Source organism: Coffea arabica, chromosome 8e (assembly GCF_036785885.1).
Source record: "Coffea arabica cultivar ET-39 chromosome 8e, Coffea Arabica ET-39 HiFi, whole genome shotgun sequence".
NCBI lineage: Eukaryota > Viridiplantae > Streptophyta > Magnoliopsida > Gentianales > Rubiaceae > Coffea > Coffea arabica.
The window spans coordinates 43505014-43518630 of NC_092324.1; the positions used below are offsets into that span (position 1 = coordinate 43505014).

The following is a 13617-nucleotide window of genomic DNA, read 5'->3' on the forward strand; positions in this document are numbered from 1 at the left end:
TCCTCTTCGAATGATGGCTCGTTCTCAAGCACTGGACGTCTACTTGCTTTTCTTTTCATGCGCGGTAGTCTAGACGTCGAAACTTCTCCTCTCCTATTAGGGGGAGGAGATTTCACACCGGCTTTCTTAGTGCGAGCCATTGTACCTAAATTCAATAATTAAATATTCACTTCATTTAATAGGTACATTGCCAAGTAAAGATAATGAAAATCATTCACTTTTACCCATTTATCTTTAATTAGACAATCTTATCAACTTACTTATATAATAATTAACAATTGACATCATAAGTAAGAATTACACTTGACTCTCAACCACAAATGCTCCTTTCATTTTTCCCAAATTGAAGCATATAAGTCCCATTAGAGGAAGTAATTAAACAAATGCAATACTACTCCCAAATGACCTAAAAAATTGCTAAATTCACCAAATAATCACAAACCCATGAGTTAAACATCACCAATAATCATCAATAAGCACAATTTAAAGCACCAAACTTCACAAAATGAAAAAAATTTGAAATTGCCCAAAAATTAGAAAAAAGTGATAAATGACAAAATTTAAATGACAACATTTGGTGAAGATTTGTTACCTCAAACTTGTTTGTTGATGATTATGGATGCAAATGGTGAAGAAAGCCTAAAAAATTTCACTCCAATTCGGCCTCAAATGAAGAGTTAAAAAATGTGAAACCCTTGTTCTTGAGTTGCTCATATCCGAATTGAAACTTGTTTTTGAAAGAATTTAAACTATAGAATTAACTCTTAAGAGAAAGGGGAGTGTTTTGGTGTATTTAGTTTGGAGATTGGATGTTGAAAAGATGAATTTTAGGAGTAGTGTGTGCTTAAGGTGTGAGTGTGTGTGTGAATTGAAGAAGAAATGAAGGAGGAAATTGGGGAATCCTTGCGCGGATTCCCTTCTATTGCACAAAATGGCCCAGAATCCTGCCAGTTTCTGACCGGATATCCGGCCGGATTATCGGCCGAATTCTGGCCAGTGGCTAGAAAATTTTTTTTCCAATTCGCCTCTCAATCCGGCCGAAAATTGATCGGATTCATGGCCGGATTGCTACAGTACCTTTTTTAAAAAAAATTTCTGAATATCCGGCCTGAAAATGGCCAGATTTGCTGCAGAAATTTTCGATTTCTGCAGTTTTTCCTTCCATTTTCCATTCAACCAAGTTTTTAACTCACCCTATTTTCCACTTGTTTCATTTTCTTCAAGAAAAATTGCACTTTAAAGGTGAAAAATGTTTTTTTTCAACCAATTGTCTTTCGAAACATGAAATCATGCATTAATATAACCTTAGCATAAAGCACTTTAAATGCATAAATTGGATCAAATGAACAAGAAAACTCCCTTTTTGCTTCCTTATAAGCTCTTTTGCACTTGAAACAAATTGCATAAACCATTGCCATTGCCATCTATAAAACACACAAAAACACTAATTAAACACTTAAACTTACTAAAAATAAGAAATCGTTGGGTTGCCTCCCAACTAGCGCTTCTTTATAGTCATTAGCTTGACTATATCACTTCATTTTTCAAGGAGGCTTAGTTAACGAATAATCTACCATTTTTGGACGTGGTGGATCATTAAAAGGTGACTCGATCACATGAGTCACGTGTTCTAATGATGTAAGAAGTGGAAGTAGCTTACCTAACTCAAGTGAATCGTAGATATTACCTTAAACATACACCACTTGAGTACTCACCAAAGGAACATCTACATAGTTTTCTTGGGCTATAATACCTTTAGAACCTATACAATTAACACGTTTCTCAAGAGGGGTGAAAAATGAGTCGTTAAGGCTCACCTCTTGCTGTTCAATGTTAGCTCCAAAGGTACCATCCTGTGAAATGGACATTTCCTCATTGAAACACAAGTTAGATTCATCATTTTGATCAAAATTTAATCCATTGTCACATACAATATTCCCACCATTCATAATAGGGCCATTTTGCATATCATTAGAGAAAATAACTTCACACAATGCATATAATTGATCTTGTATTCTACCAAAGTGAGAAGTTAATTCATCTAACATTTCATCAACCCTATCAAAACGGTTGGAAGTTGCATTTGCTAGCTTTTCTATTGCTAAATCAAATTGATTAGAAAAATTTTCAACAGCTAGCTCCCAAGATGCATTAGAATCATTAGCTAATGGTTCACTTTCTAACTCCCAAGGCAGAGGTGCATTAGCTAACTTCTCTATTGCCAACTCCCAAGATGGTTTTGATTCATATTAGACACTTTCAGGTTGGTAATCATAAAAATATGGATAATCACTATAAGTACATTGATTATCCCAACCATAAGCAGGAGAATTGCTCCAATTAGCACTATATCGATCAAAACAGGGATTGTAATGCTCTAATTCATCATAATAATCCATATTTTGTACTTGCATACATGTATTAGTAGCATGATAACTTCTACACAAGTCACAAATCACATGATAAGAATTAAAAGTATTAACATTCCTCCCTTACTCAATTTCATGCATAATTGTGTCCATTTGAACTTGTAACATCATAACATCAAATTTAGTCATTAAGCACCTTAAACCATCTTCAAAAGATAAACATTCAGTAAATTCTTGGTTACCTCTGTTGAAAGAATTTTGCACTTGGTAACCATCCATTGCCAAACTTCCACTTCTCAAGCATTGTCCTCCAAATTGACTTACCATTCTCATCACCTAAAATTGCTTTTAGACAAGCTCAAAAGCAAAATTAGTAAGAAAAACAGGTAATGCAACACATACACACATAAAACACAAAAATTACAGAAAATCACATTCACACTATAACTAATGAAATGTCTAAACTAATAAAGTTGCTCTTCACACCGATATTGCCAAATCTTCCACGGCAACGGCGCCAAAAACTTGACGGGTGTAGGGTATACATATAACATTAAACTCATCCTAATCAAATTTTACATTTATAAACTCCTAAATACCCCACACACGATTTATCGCAAGTATACGAATCGTGAGCGAGTATAGGGTATTAAGGGTCGATCCCACAAGGAAGATTGCAATTACCGGCACTACTAAAGCTTCTCTATTATTTAAAATATCAATGAATTATAACAAGTAAAACCTACTGAACTTATGCAAGAAAATAACAAATGAAAGCTCCTTAGGTTATGGTATCTCAGACTACTCATGCAATTGCCATTTTTGGATCATTGAGTACTACTATCTAGGCTAGTTATGGTATAATTTCCTTAAACATGTGAAATCTACTTTCGTAGTGAATCAACTATACTCATAACTAATCCATACATATTTTCATTGTTATGAAATTAGCTACAAGTTCATTTCTTCAATGAAATTACATGAAATGAATCACTAAAAACCACATAGGTGTACCTCTACTTTCGTGAGTGTACTCCCTATGTTTAGCACTTCTTGAACTAGTGTTAAATCTCAATTTTTATTGCAGAAACAACACCTTAGATAATCATAATCAATGGTACCAGATTAATCATGATTTAAAGAGCCAAAGTACTAAATAATTTGCTCAAATCATAGCAATCAAATAACCAAATAATAAACACTAACAATTATAGAAAGTTCAACCAAACCCAAGGCATAAAATTTAGAGACACATATTGAACACAAAATCCAGAACTTGCATATCAACTAAACTTAGAATCCAATACAAAAGATAAAGAGTTGGAAAAAAGATAACCCTTGTCACATGAGCTTCAACTCCTCCTTCTTCATCTCTATTTTCATCCTAATCTAGTTAATATACAAGAATGGAAGAGCTACACTATTTTAAACTAAACTATCCTACTACTCAGAAAGTGCAAGAGCTACATCTCTGCACTCCAAGTTTCTCCCGTCTGTCTCTCTATTCTTCCTTTAATCTTGCAAGCTTTGGCTATATAAAGGTGAAAGTTGGTCAAGAAGTGAGGTTTACACCTCCTTTTTACAGTTGGGAATGTTTCTCACATGTCTAGCATCACATGTGATTTAGTGGAGGTGAAATTGAGTTTTTTACGTAAAGAGCAGCCTTCTCTGACCACAATCCGGCCACAAATTCGGCCAAGTTCCGGCCGGATTGCTACAGTGACATTTTGGTGCACTTTTGTTCAATTTCCAGCTCTGCTCCGATTTTGCATCAACTTCAACTGAACTTTTCTTGATGATAAAAGTTGATTTAGTTCTTGACCAAAACATAAAACTTGTAGCCCTTTGAGTTACTTTCCAATGCATCAATAATCACCTCATTTGGATCTGTGTAGGCTGAGAAATGACCGAAATACCCTTAACTGCTCACTGCCCTATTTCAGCTTCAACCAAATGAAATTGGCTACTGTAATTCGACTTTTTGACTTTGAAAACCTTCAAACTGGATTCGGATATTTTCACCATAGTTGTAGATCTATCTCTTATTTTCAAATTGATTTACGAATCATCTCAATCCGATCACTGTAGCTCAAGTTATAGCCAAAATACGAAAATGTGTCAAAATTGTCAAAATGCACAAAATCCAAGTAAAAAGTGATAAAAATCTCATTTAACCACTTAAAAGCATTTTTCACCAATTATAGCCAAAATGATTCATTTTCTTCCAATAATATAACCAAAGTGACTAAAAATAATATAAAATATCATTCAATTATTACGTAAATTAGTCACTTATCATATTGACATAACCTTTGATGACTGCACTACCTTTGAAGATACTACAATGCCAATTGAAGTTATTGAGGAAGAAGATGACTGCATTGTTGATGATGATGCAGAATTATAGTCTACTGATGCTGAAAGTTTTCATGATAGTGATTATGACTTTAGCAAAGATGAAGATGATGTGATTTTCCAAAAAGCTGTTGCTAGTACTGAAAAAGAGGTAAAAACTGATCAGAAAATAGGAAAAACACTTGCTGGTGGAGAGACTCAAGGTAATAAAAATAATGCCACAAAACCAACTGATGATGCAATAGGAAAAACAGCAGCATGCAAACAAGAAAGTAGCAAAAATGGGGCTGATCAGAAAATATGAGAAACACTTGCTGATGGAGAGACTCAAGGTAGTCAAAATAATGCCACAAAATCAACTGTTGATGCACTAGGAAAAACAGCAGCATGCAAACAAGAAAGTAGCAAAAATAGGGCTGACGAGGATGACTTGAATCTATATGGTGGAGATCCCATTGTAGTGCATGAAGAATCTGCCACAATCAACACTAAGGATCTAAATAGCTACTGTAAGTTCTCGGATGAGGACAGTTTAAGAATGAGGAAGCCAAGATATATCAGGTTTAGGCTTGAAATTGACATGGCAGAACCAAAATTTTATGTTGGGTTGTTATTCGATGATAAACAAATCTTCAAGAGAGCAGTTGATTACTATGGTGTGAAATGGGGAAAAGTTTTTCAATGAAAAAAGAATGATATTAGAAGAATGAGGGCTAATTGCAAGACTGCAAATTACAGCTGGTTCATTTATGCTTCTAAAGAGGCTAATAGTGATGCATTTGTCATACGAACCATATGACCACCTTGTCATTGTGGTAGGACATTTTATCACAAATGGGCCAATTCAGGTTTCTTAAGTAGACATTACATGGAATTCCTTAGGTTGAATAAGAAGGTGACAGTTGCACAATTCATGGAAAAAGTTTACCTTGAACTCAATGTCAACATCATTAAGCACCAGGCAAGCAAGACTTTCATGAAGGCCAAGTTGTTGATTCATGGTAGTTACAAAAATCAATACAGAAAACTGTGGGACTATTGTGAAGAACTGCTTACATGTAATCCCAGGACAACAGTGTATATGGAGACCATACTTGACGAAAGCAGTGGTAAGGATAGATTTTTAAGATTGTATATATGCTTTAAAGTGTTGAAAAGAGGGTTCAAAGTTGGTTGTAGACGTGTGATTGGGGTGGATGGTTGTCACTTGAGGGGTCCACACCCCGGAATATTGTTAACAGCAGTTGGTATTAATGCAAATGACTGCATTTATCCTGTTGCTTATGCCGTGGTGGAGGTCGAAAATAAAAATTCTTGGAAGTGGTTCATAGAATTCTTGAAGTATGATTTGTCAATTTCTGAACAGAAGAGCTGGACTATCATTAGTGATAGGCAAAAGGTAACATTCTACTGCTTATGCTTGCTGTCTTTTTTTTTGTCCTATTTCAATGATTCGTCTTTTGCTTATTGGTCTACACTTGCAGGGTTTAAGATCTGCTATTGAAGAAGTGATTCCAGAAGTAGAGCACAGACATTGTGTACGACATCTACACAACAACATGAAAAAGTTGCATCCTAGACAATCCATTAAGAATAGATTTTGGGCGTGTGCACGGTCATCCTATATGAGGAGATTTGAATCTGAAATGGAAATTTTAAGAGAGTATGATGGCAATGCTCATAGGTGGCTGCTAGACAACACTAATCCAGCACACTGGTCAAGATCACACTTTAGAGAAGCAGCAAAGTGTGATATTCTATTGAATAACTTATGTGAGAGTTTCAACTCAGTCATCCTAGAGGCCAGAGAAAAACCAAATCTTGGTATGCTTGAGAGCATTAGAGTTTATCTCATGGAGAGATTAAAGACAAAAAGAGTTAAAAGCTGATTTTGCGTCAACTTCAACTGAACTTTTCTTGATGATGAAAGCTGATTTAGCTCTTGACCAAAACATACAACTTGTAGCCCTTTGAGTTATCTTTCCAATGCATCAAGAATCACCTCATTTGGATCTGTGTAGGCTGTGAAATGACCGAAATACCCTTGACTGCTCATTGCCCTGTTTCAGCTTCGATCAATAGAAATTAGCTACTGTAATTCGGCTTTTTGACCTGGAAAACCTTCAAACTGAATTCAGATGTCTTCACCAAAGTTGTACATCTATCTCTTATCTTAAAATTGGTTTAATAATCATCTCAATCCGATCATTGTAGCTCAAGTTATAGCTGAAATACGAAAATGTGTCAAAACTATCAAAATGCACAAAATCCAAGTAAAAAGTGATAAAAACCTCATTTAACCACTTAAATGCATTTTTCACCAATTATAGCCAAAATGATTCATTTTCTTCCAATAATATAACCAAAGTGACTAAAAATAATATAAAATGTCATACAATTATTACGTAAATTAGTCACTTATCAATCACGTTCTTGGTGTACTCCGGCATGGGAGGATCGTGCCATAAAAAGAAATTGCAAGCATGGCACGTCTGCAAATTATCATATATTCTCAGATTAGTATTAAAAAAAACAATTAGCCTAAAAAAAGGAATGAACCCAAATAAATCCCATTCCAGTTTGGTCTCTTACGCCGTAATTTCTGCATCCGTAAAACCTTCTTGATGGATTTGCTGACTTAAGCCGCATAGGTGCACCTCTACTTTCGTGAGTGTACTCCCTAGGCTTATCACTTCTTTGAACTAGTGTTAAATTCCAATTTTCATTGCAAACTTAACACCTTAAGATTATCATAATTAATGGCCAGTTAATCATGATTAGATAACCAAAAGTGATAAATAGCTTGCTCAAAATAATATGACCAAATAAACATCATTAACAAAATATAGCAAGTTCAACCATAACTCTAGGCATAAACTTTAACTAAACATAATAAAAACACAAAGCCAACTTGTATTATAATTAAACATGAAATCCAATAAAAGAGAGAAAGTAGTAGAAGAGATATCACCCTTGTCACATGAGATCGACCTCTTCATCTTTGCTCCTCCAATCTTCATCCAAATCTAACTACAAATACAAGATAGATAAACTACTCTACCTATACTATACTAATGAACCAAGAAAACTCTAGTGAAAACTACATTTCTGGTGAGTTTCTCTAGCCTTCTCCCCAATTATTTTGAATCCTGTAAGTCCGTGGCTATATATAGATGAATGCCATCAGGAAATGAGGCTTGAAACATCCCTTTTACAGCTGCTAATTGGTTGTCATACGTTCATCCATAGCTGTAAATTGTTGAAGGAGAAAACAGGTTGTACCAGCAGCTATTTCTGACCAGAATCTGGCTACTTCAACTGCTATTTTCTCTATGATGACGGCTAAATTAGCTCTTGTACAAAACATAGAAGTTGTAGTCCATTGAAATCGCTGTCCAATGCCTCAAGAATCATCCAATTTAGAGCTGTCTAGACCGAGATATGATAAAAATACCACTGACTGGTCAATTCCGCGTTTTCAGCTCTCAGCAGCAGACTTTGACTTCTGTATTTTGACATTTTGACCTGGAAAACAGCCGAATTGGACTTTGATGTCTTCATACAAAATGTAGATCTGTCTCTTAGCTTCGAAAATGGTTCAAGAAGCATCTCAATCCAATGTATGTAGCTCAAGATATAGCCAAAATACCAACAGATGCCAAAGCTGACTTTTCTTGATTCAAATTGCATTTCTCCTTTTACACTTCATATTTTATTTTCACCATTTTAATCCATCTTCAATCATCCAAATATTTTCTCAATGCACTTCATTTGATGATTGAATCATTAAACCTACAAAATATGAAGTTTTTCCCATAAAAATCCATAAAATGCAATATTTAGCCATTTTAACATAAAATGTAGTTTTTTACCAAAACCTTAGTTATTTTAGTTATTAAACTAAATAATCAAACCAAAATTAACTAATAAAACACACTAAAAAATACGTAAAATATATTCTTATCAGCTGTAGTCCATGAACTAACTATTTTGCCTACTTCTCGGCAATGGCACTCCACATGGGCATCTTCAGTGTAGTTTTCAACCTTTTGACCACTAAATCCTCCAAGAGTTGAAGTGTGATATGTCCTGTTCCTTAGATCTCCATTGGTGGCTGAGCTGGACGACCCCTCATCCATATTTCTTCTCCTATTGTGCGTTCGAAAAGAGGAATTTGAAGACATTTTAGAATGGGATCTGCTCAAGACCCTAATTTGGCTAAATTGGACCACCTCTCTTCTCCATCTGGGTTTTCATTTGCTATGTTTAATTTTTTATCTTGGCATGAAGTGCCCAAAAAGCCCCTGAATGGACCGCCGTCTACTTCAATAAGAGACAAGTTTGGAGCGGCGCTGCGACGCAGGTCCTTAATTGGCGTAAATATTTTACTTTGAGGACTAATTTCATAGTAAAAAACTTTAAGGGACCAAATTGACGTTAGTGAAAATGTTTAGGGACCAAATTGGCGGTTTTCCCTTTTTTTTGGGATATATATCTAGTTTAAAAGCAGTAACTTATTTGTTTTCGAGGATGTTTGTGCTGAAAAAGGAGAAATGTACATTATACCAAGTTTTAGAGCATACTATTTCCTTGCAGCAATTGTAAAAATCTTATTCTCAGAGCAAAATGGTCTGAAGACATCAATTGCCAAACAGATTATTTTACAAATACATGACAACTTGTAGTAGTTCCAAGCTTAACTGTTAGAGAAAAACTTTATTTACTAGGTGATATTCTGAAATCCGCTCTACACTTTGTTATTGGATTGTTAGATTTTAATAGAAAGGAAAGACACGAAATAATAAAAGGAATTTCGTAAAATTTCCTAAGAAACTCTTCAGATTGAAACTTACCATCTCTAGTTATTGCAACCAGAAACCCTGATTACGAATATTTGGATTTTATGTCACAAGTCAAGCAAGAACATGTGTAGAATTGGTTACACTAAGTTATATTAAAATTATAAATTTTCTGTTTTTCCATTTATTTTTTGTTTATTGTCTGTGTGTTAGTATATGATTAAAATCTAATTTAGCTAAAAAGGCACTCTTTTGGTTAAAGTAAATTGTCATACCTTCAAATAGAAAATTTTCAATCATTTCATTATGTTCGACAGGAAATGCTTTTAAGATATCATTACTATGATAAGTTCTTTATCCTAAAGAATGAAAAAATATATTTTAAATATTTTATCCATTGGATCTTACGTAGGATGAAAACAAATCTTAATTGGTTACGCAGAATATAATGCAATAACAAAATGAAGAAAGTTGTTGCACGCAAGAGGACGTCTTTCAGTTGTTTATGATAAGTTCTTTATCTTAAAAAACGAAAAAAAATTGTTTTAAAATTTTATCCCTTGGATCTTACTTAAGAATTGGAAAAAAAAATTTTGATAGTAATTTGGAAAAAATCCGTCAAGGGTAAATGTACTCAATAGTTGAAAAATTGGGTACTAAATTTGTTTTTGTCTAAAATTTGAAGATTAAAACCGCTCATGTATCAAGTTTAGGTATCAAAACTGTATTTTCTCAAGTCCCAAATACCAGACTATGTTGTACTTAAAATTTGACCTGCTGGTTGGTTGAAATTTTGACTGACATATGATGAACAAGTTCTACAACAGTAGTGTTGCAGACTTTGTTGCTAATTTTGACTTGCAATGGTACGATACAATTAATTATCTGTCCTACACAACGTGTTAATCACATTTTGTTGTTGTTTGCAAAAGTCTAAAGGTTAGGTTTTCATCATTTGACTGCTTTTTTGAACATGTTTTTCCCAAAAAAATTTGCATGGATCTGAGCCATTGCAAGTGTAGGGTTTTTTGTGTTGATAATTTTTTTCATGAGACTTAATGGCATGACGTGGCTTGTTCTTAACATTTGTCTCACTACTGGAGCTGACTTTGGTTCTAAAAGACTTCAACAACTAAAGGTTTAGATATTATATTAGCTAAAAAAAATAAAATTTTATACACTGAATCTATATTGGTAAAAAAAAAAAAAAATTGAACTTCTTTTTTCGCAAATTTATTACCTATGAGTAAATTTGGTTTTCTCTTTTTGCTATCCCAAAGCTGCACTTTTGTTTGGCCACTACTTAATCACTGGAGGCTTTGATCTCAAAGCCGACTTGGACGGTGGTTCAATCGTTAGGGGTTAAGGATCAAGGAGTTTGACCGATCGGAATGATAGTGAAAAAGATACCATGGGATAGACGTGCTATAAAATAACTAAATAATGTGAAAATATGCAACAAAAAAGATAATCGCTTATATTTTGAAGGAGACACAGTAACAAAACTTGTACATTGTATCCAATTTTATCATCCATTTCTGTATAATAATGTAATTAACTTAGTTTTAAAAACTTGGATAGAAATTTAAGTGCAGAAAATTAGTAGGCAGATTTCTTTAAATAATGGTGAAAAATAAAATCATCCCTCAAATGGGGGAATTTTTCCCCTTGCTCTACATATATGGTTAATGTGCGGCAACCAAGGAGATCTTTTTTTTTTTAAGCTACAATATTGCCGCTCAAGCTTTGCGCGGCAACGATTGTAAAATTATTTGCATTTCAGTCTCCCAATTCGAGACTGAAATTGCAATTTTTTTTTTTTTTTAAAAAAAAGGAGTTTGTTGCTGCGCCAAAGATATGGGACACAGACTGGGTGTTATCCAAAAAAAAAAACTTGTGTCTGTTGCCGCGCCAAGGCTGTGCAGCAACAGACACAAGCTTTTAAAATGAAATTTTGTCATGTAGTACCAAATTCTACAACCATTTTGACACAATTCACTATAAAATAAAAATAATTTTGGGAAATTTTCATTTTTCGCCCCTATAATTTAGTATTTTTGTATATAACTCCCATATGGTTTCAAAAGCTATATATAATCTTCTCATAATTTGGATTAAAGTGTCAAAGTGACGGAATTTGCAATCTATAATGGAGTCACTTAAAATTTCAAAAATACCCGTATGTAAAGTTAAAATTTATTTATTAACTATAGGGGGATTATGTGTATATTTTGAAAACCATAAGGGGGTTATATGGTAAAACATTAAACCATAAGGGGGTTATATGATAAAATGTAAAATCATACGGGGTTAATGTATCATGTATATTATGTTTATATATTTTAGTCATTTCAGCCATTTTATTTTTAAACAACGATAATTTTGACATTTTCACAAGTTCCATTACGAATGATAATTTCCGTAACTTTGACACTTTAATCTAAACCATGAGGGGGTCATGTATACCTTTTGAAATCATAGGAGGTTATGTACACAAATACTAAACCATAGAAGGGTAAAGTGTTATTTGCCCAATAATTTTCTTAATTAGCCACCGCAAAAGCAATGTAAATAAGCATGTTTTTGGCCTTCATTTTTGGGTAAATTCCACTTTGCAGCCTTGAATTTTTAATTCCTAAACTTAAAATGGGATACTATAGTCCTTAAAAAAATAAAATTCACCATACTTAAGTGAAATTGATAGAAGTGAGAAAAATTTTATATTTAAGTGAAACAAATTTTATGCTTTAAGAACTAAAGTGAAATAGATTTTACACCGTAGCTAGGAACTAAAGTGACACGAATTTTACATTTTAGGGACTAATGTGAAATACTTACGGACTAAAGTATCACATTTTTAAATTTAAGGATCAAGGTGGCAGTTCAGATACAGTTAAAAGGTGTAGAGTGGAATTAATCCTTTTTTTTCTTTTTTATTTTCCAAGGGTGTTTTTTTGGGGGTGGGTAGAGTTTTTAAAGTTGAATCGAGACGAATACTTTTAGAGCTAAAATGTATCAGTTGAGGATATAATAGAGACTTTAAAAAGTTGAAGGACCATATAAGATATTGGTAAAAGTTGAAGAATTAATGGATTCATTTATTCAACAAGAAATCAAAATAAAGTCATTACATCTACTTTTAAACCTTCCTAACCCAAGTTACATACTCCAAGCTAAATACTAATTCAACTAATAGATAGAAACGATTCTCCTTCTCCGCATGCATACCAACCACAATTGCCAATTGATACGTCGTAATGCGCGTTTAGAACCACACATTGATAAGAGTAACACTACAGGATGATTACCCATGACTTGGATTTCATCAGTCATCACCCTTATGATCATATGAAGAAGTAATCACGATATTCATGCAAGTTCATTCACTCTTTTTGAAGTTCTTAGGACTATTGATAAGTGACTAATTTACGTTTTAATTGTATGATATTTTATATTATTTTTAGTCACTTTGGTTATATTACTGGAAGAAAATGAATCATTTTGGCTATAATTGGTGAAAAATGCTTTTAAGTAATTAAATGAGGTTTTTATCACTTTTTACTTGGATTTTGTGCATTTTGACAGTTTTAACACATTTTCGTATTTTGGCTATAACTTGAGCTACAATGATCGGATTGAGATGATTTTTAAACCAATTTGAAGATAAGAGATAGATATACAACTTTGATGAAGACATCTGAATCCAGTTTGAAGGTTTTCCAGGTCAAAAAGCCAAATTACAGTAGCTAATTTCTATTGGTCGAAGCTAAAATAGGGCAGTGAGCAGTCAAGGGTATTTTGGTCATTTATCAGCCTACACAGATCCAAATGAGGTGATTCTTGATGCATTGGAAAGCTAACTCAAAGGGTTACAAGTTTTATGTTTTGGTCAAGAGTTAAATCAGCTTTTATCATCAAGAAAAGTTCAGTTGAAGTCGACGCAAAATCGGAGCAGAGCTGAAAATTGAACAAAAGTACACCAAAATGTCACTGTAGCAATCCGGCCGGAACTTGGCCGGATTTGTGGCCGGATTGTGGTCAAAGAAGGCTGCTCTTTACGCGGAAAACTCAATTTCACCTCCACTAAGTCACAT

At 33.8% G+C, this 13617-nt stretch overlaps 1 protein-coding gene across 1 annotated transcript; it reads left to right on the plus strand.

Annotated features, from left to right (window-relative positions):
- Window positions 1-5592: 5592 nt before the first annotated feature.
- On the plus strand, window positions 5593-6613 carry LOC140012796 (uncharacterized). Its single transcript, XM_072061106.1, has 2 exons — window positions 5593-6123; window positions 6209-6613. The coding sequence occupies exons 1-2, from the start codon at window positions 5593-5595 to the stop codon at window positions 6611-6613; spliced, it is 936 nt and encodes a 311-aa protein (XP_071917207.1).
- Window positions 6614-13617: the final 7004 nt, after the last annotated feature.

What these genes read in the sequence shown, in the direction of transcription:
- LOC140012796 (XM_072061106.1), top strand. Translation starts at nt 5,593, where the DNA reads ATGGAATTCCTTAGGTTGAATAAGAAGGTGACAGTTGCACAATTCATG. An exon ending in TCATTAGTGATAGGCAAAAG is followed by an intron (nt 6,124 to 6,208) that starts GTAACATTCTAC and finishes CTACACTTGCAG; the next exon opens with GGTTTAAGATCTGCTATTGA.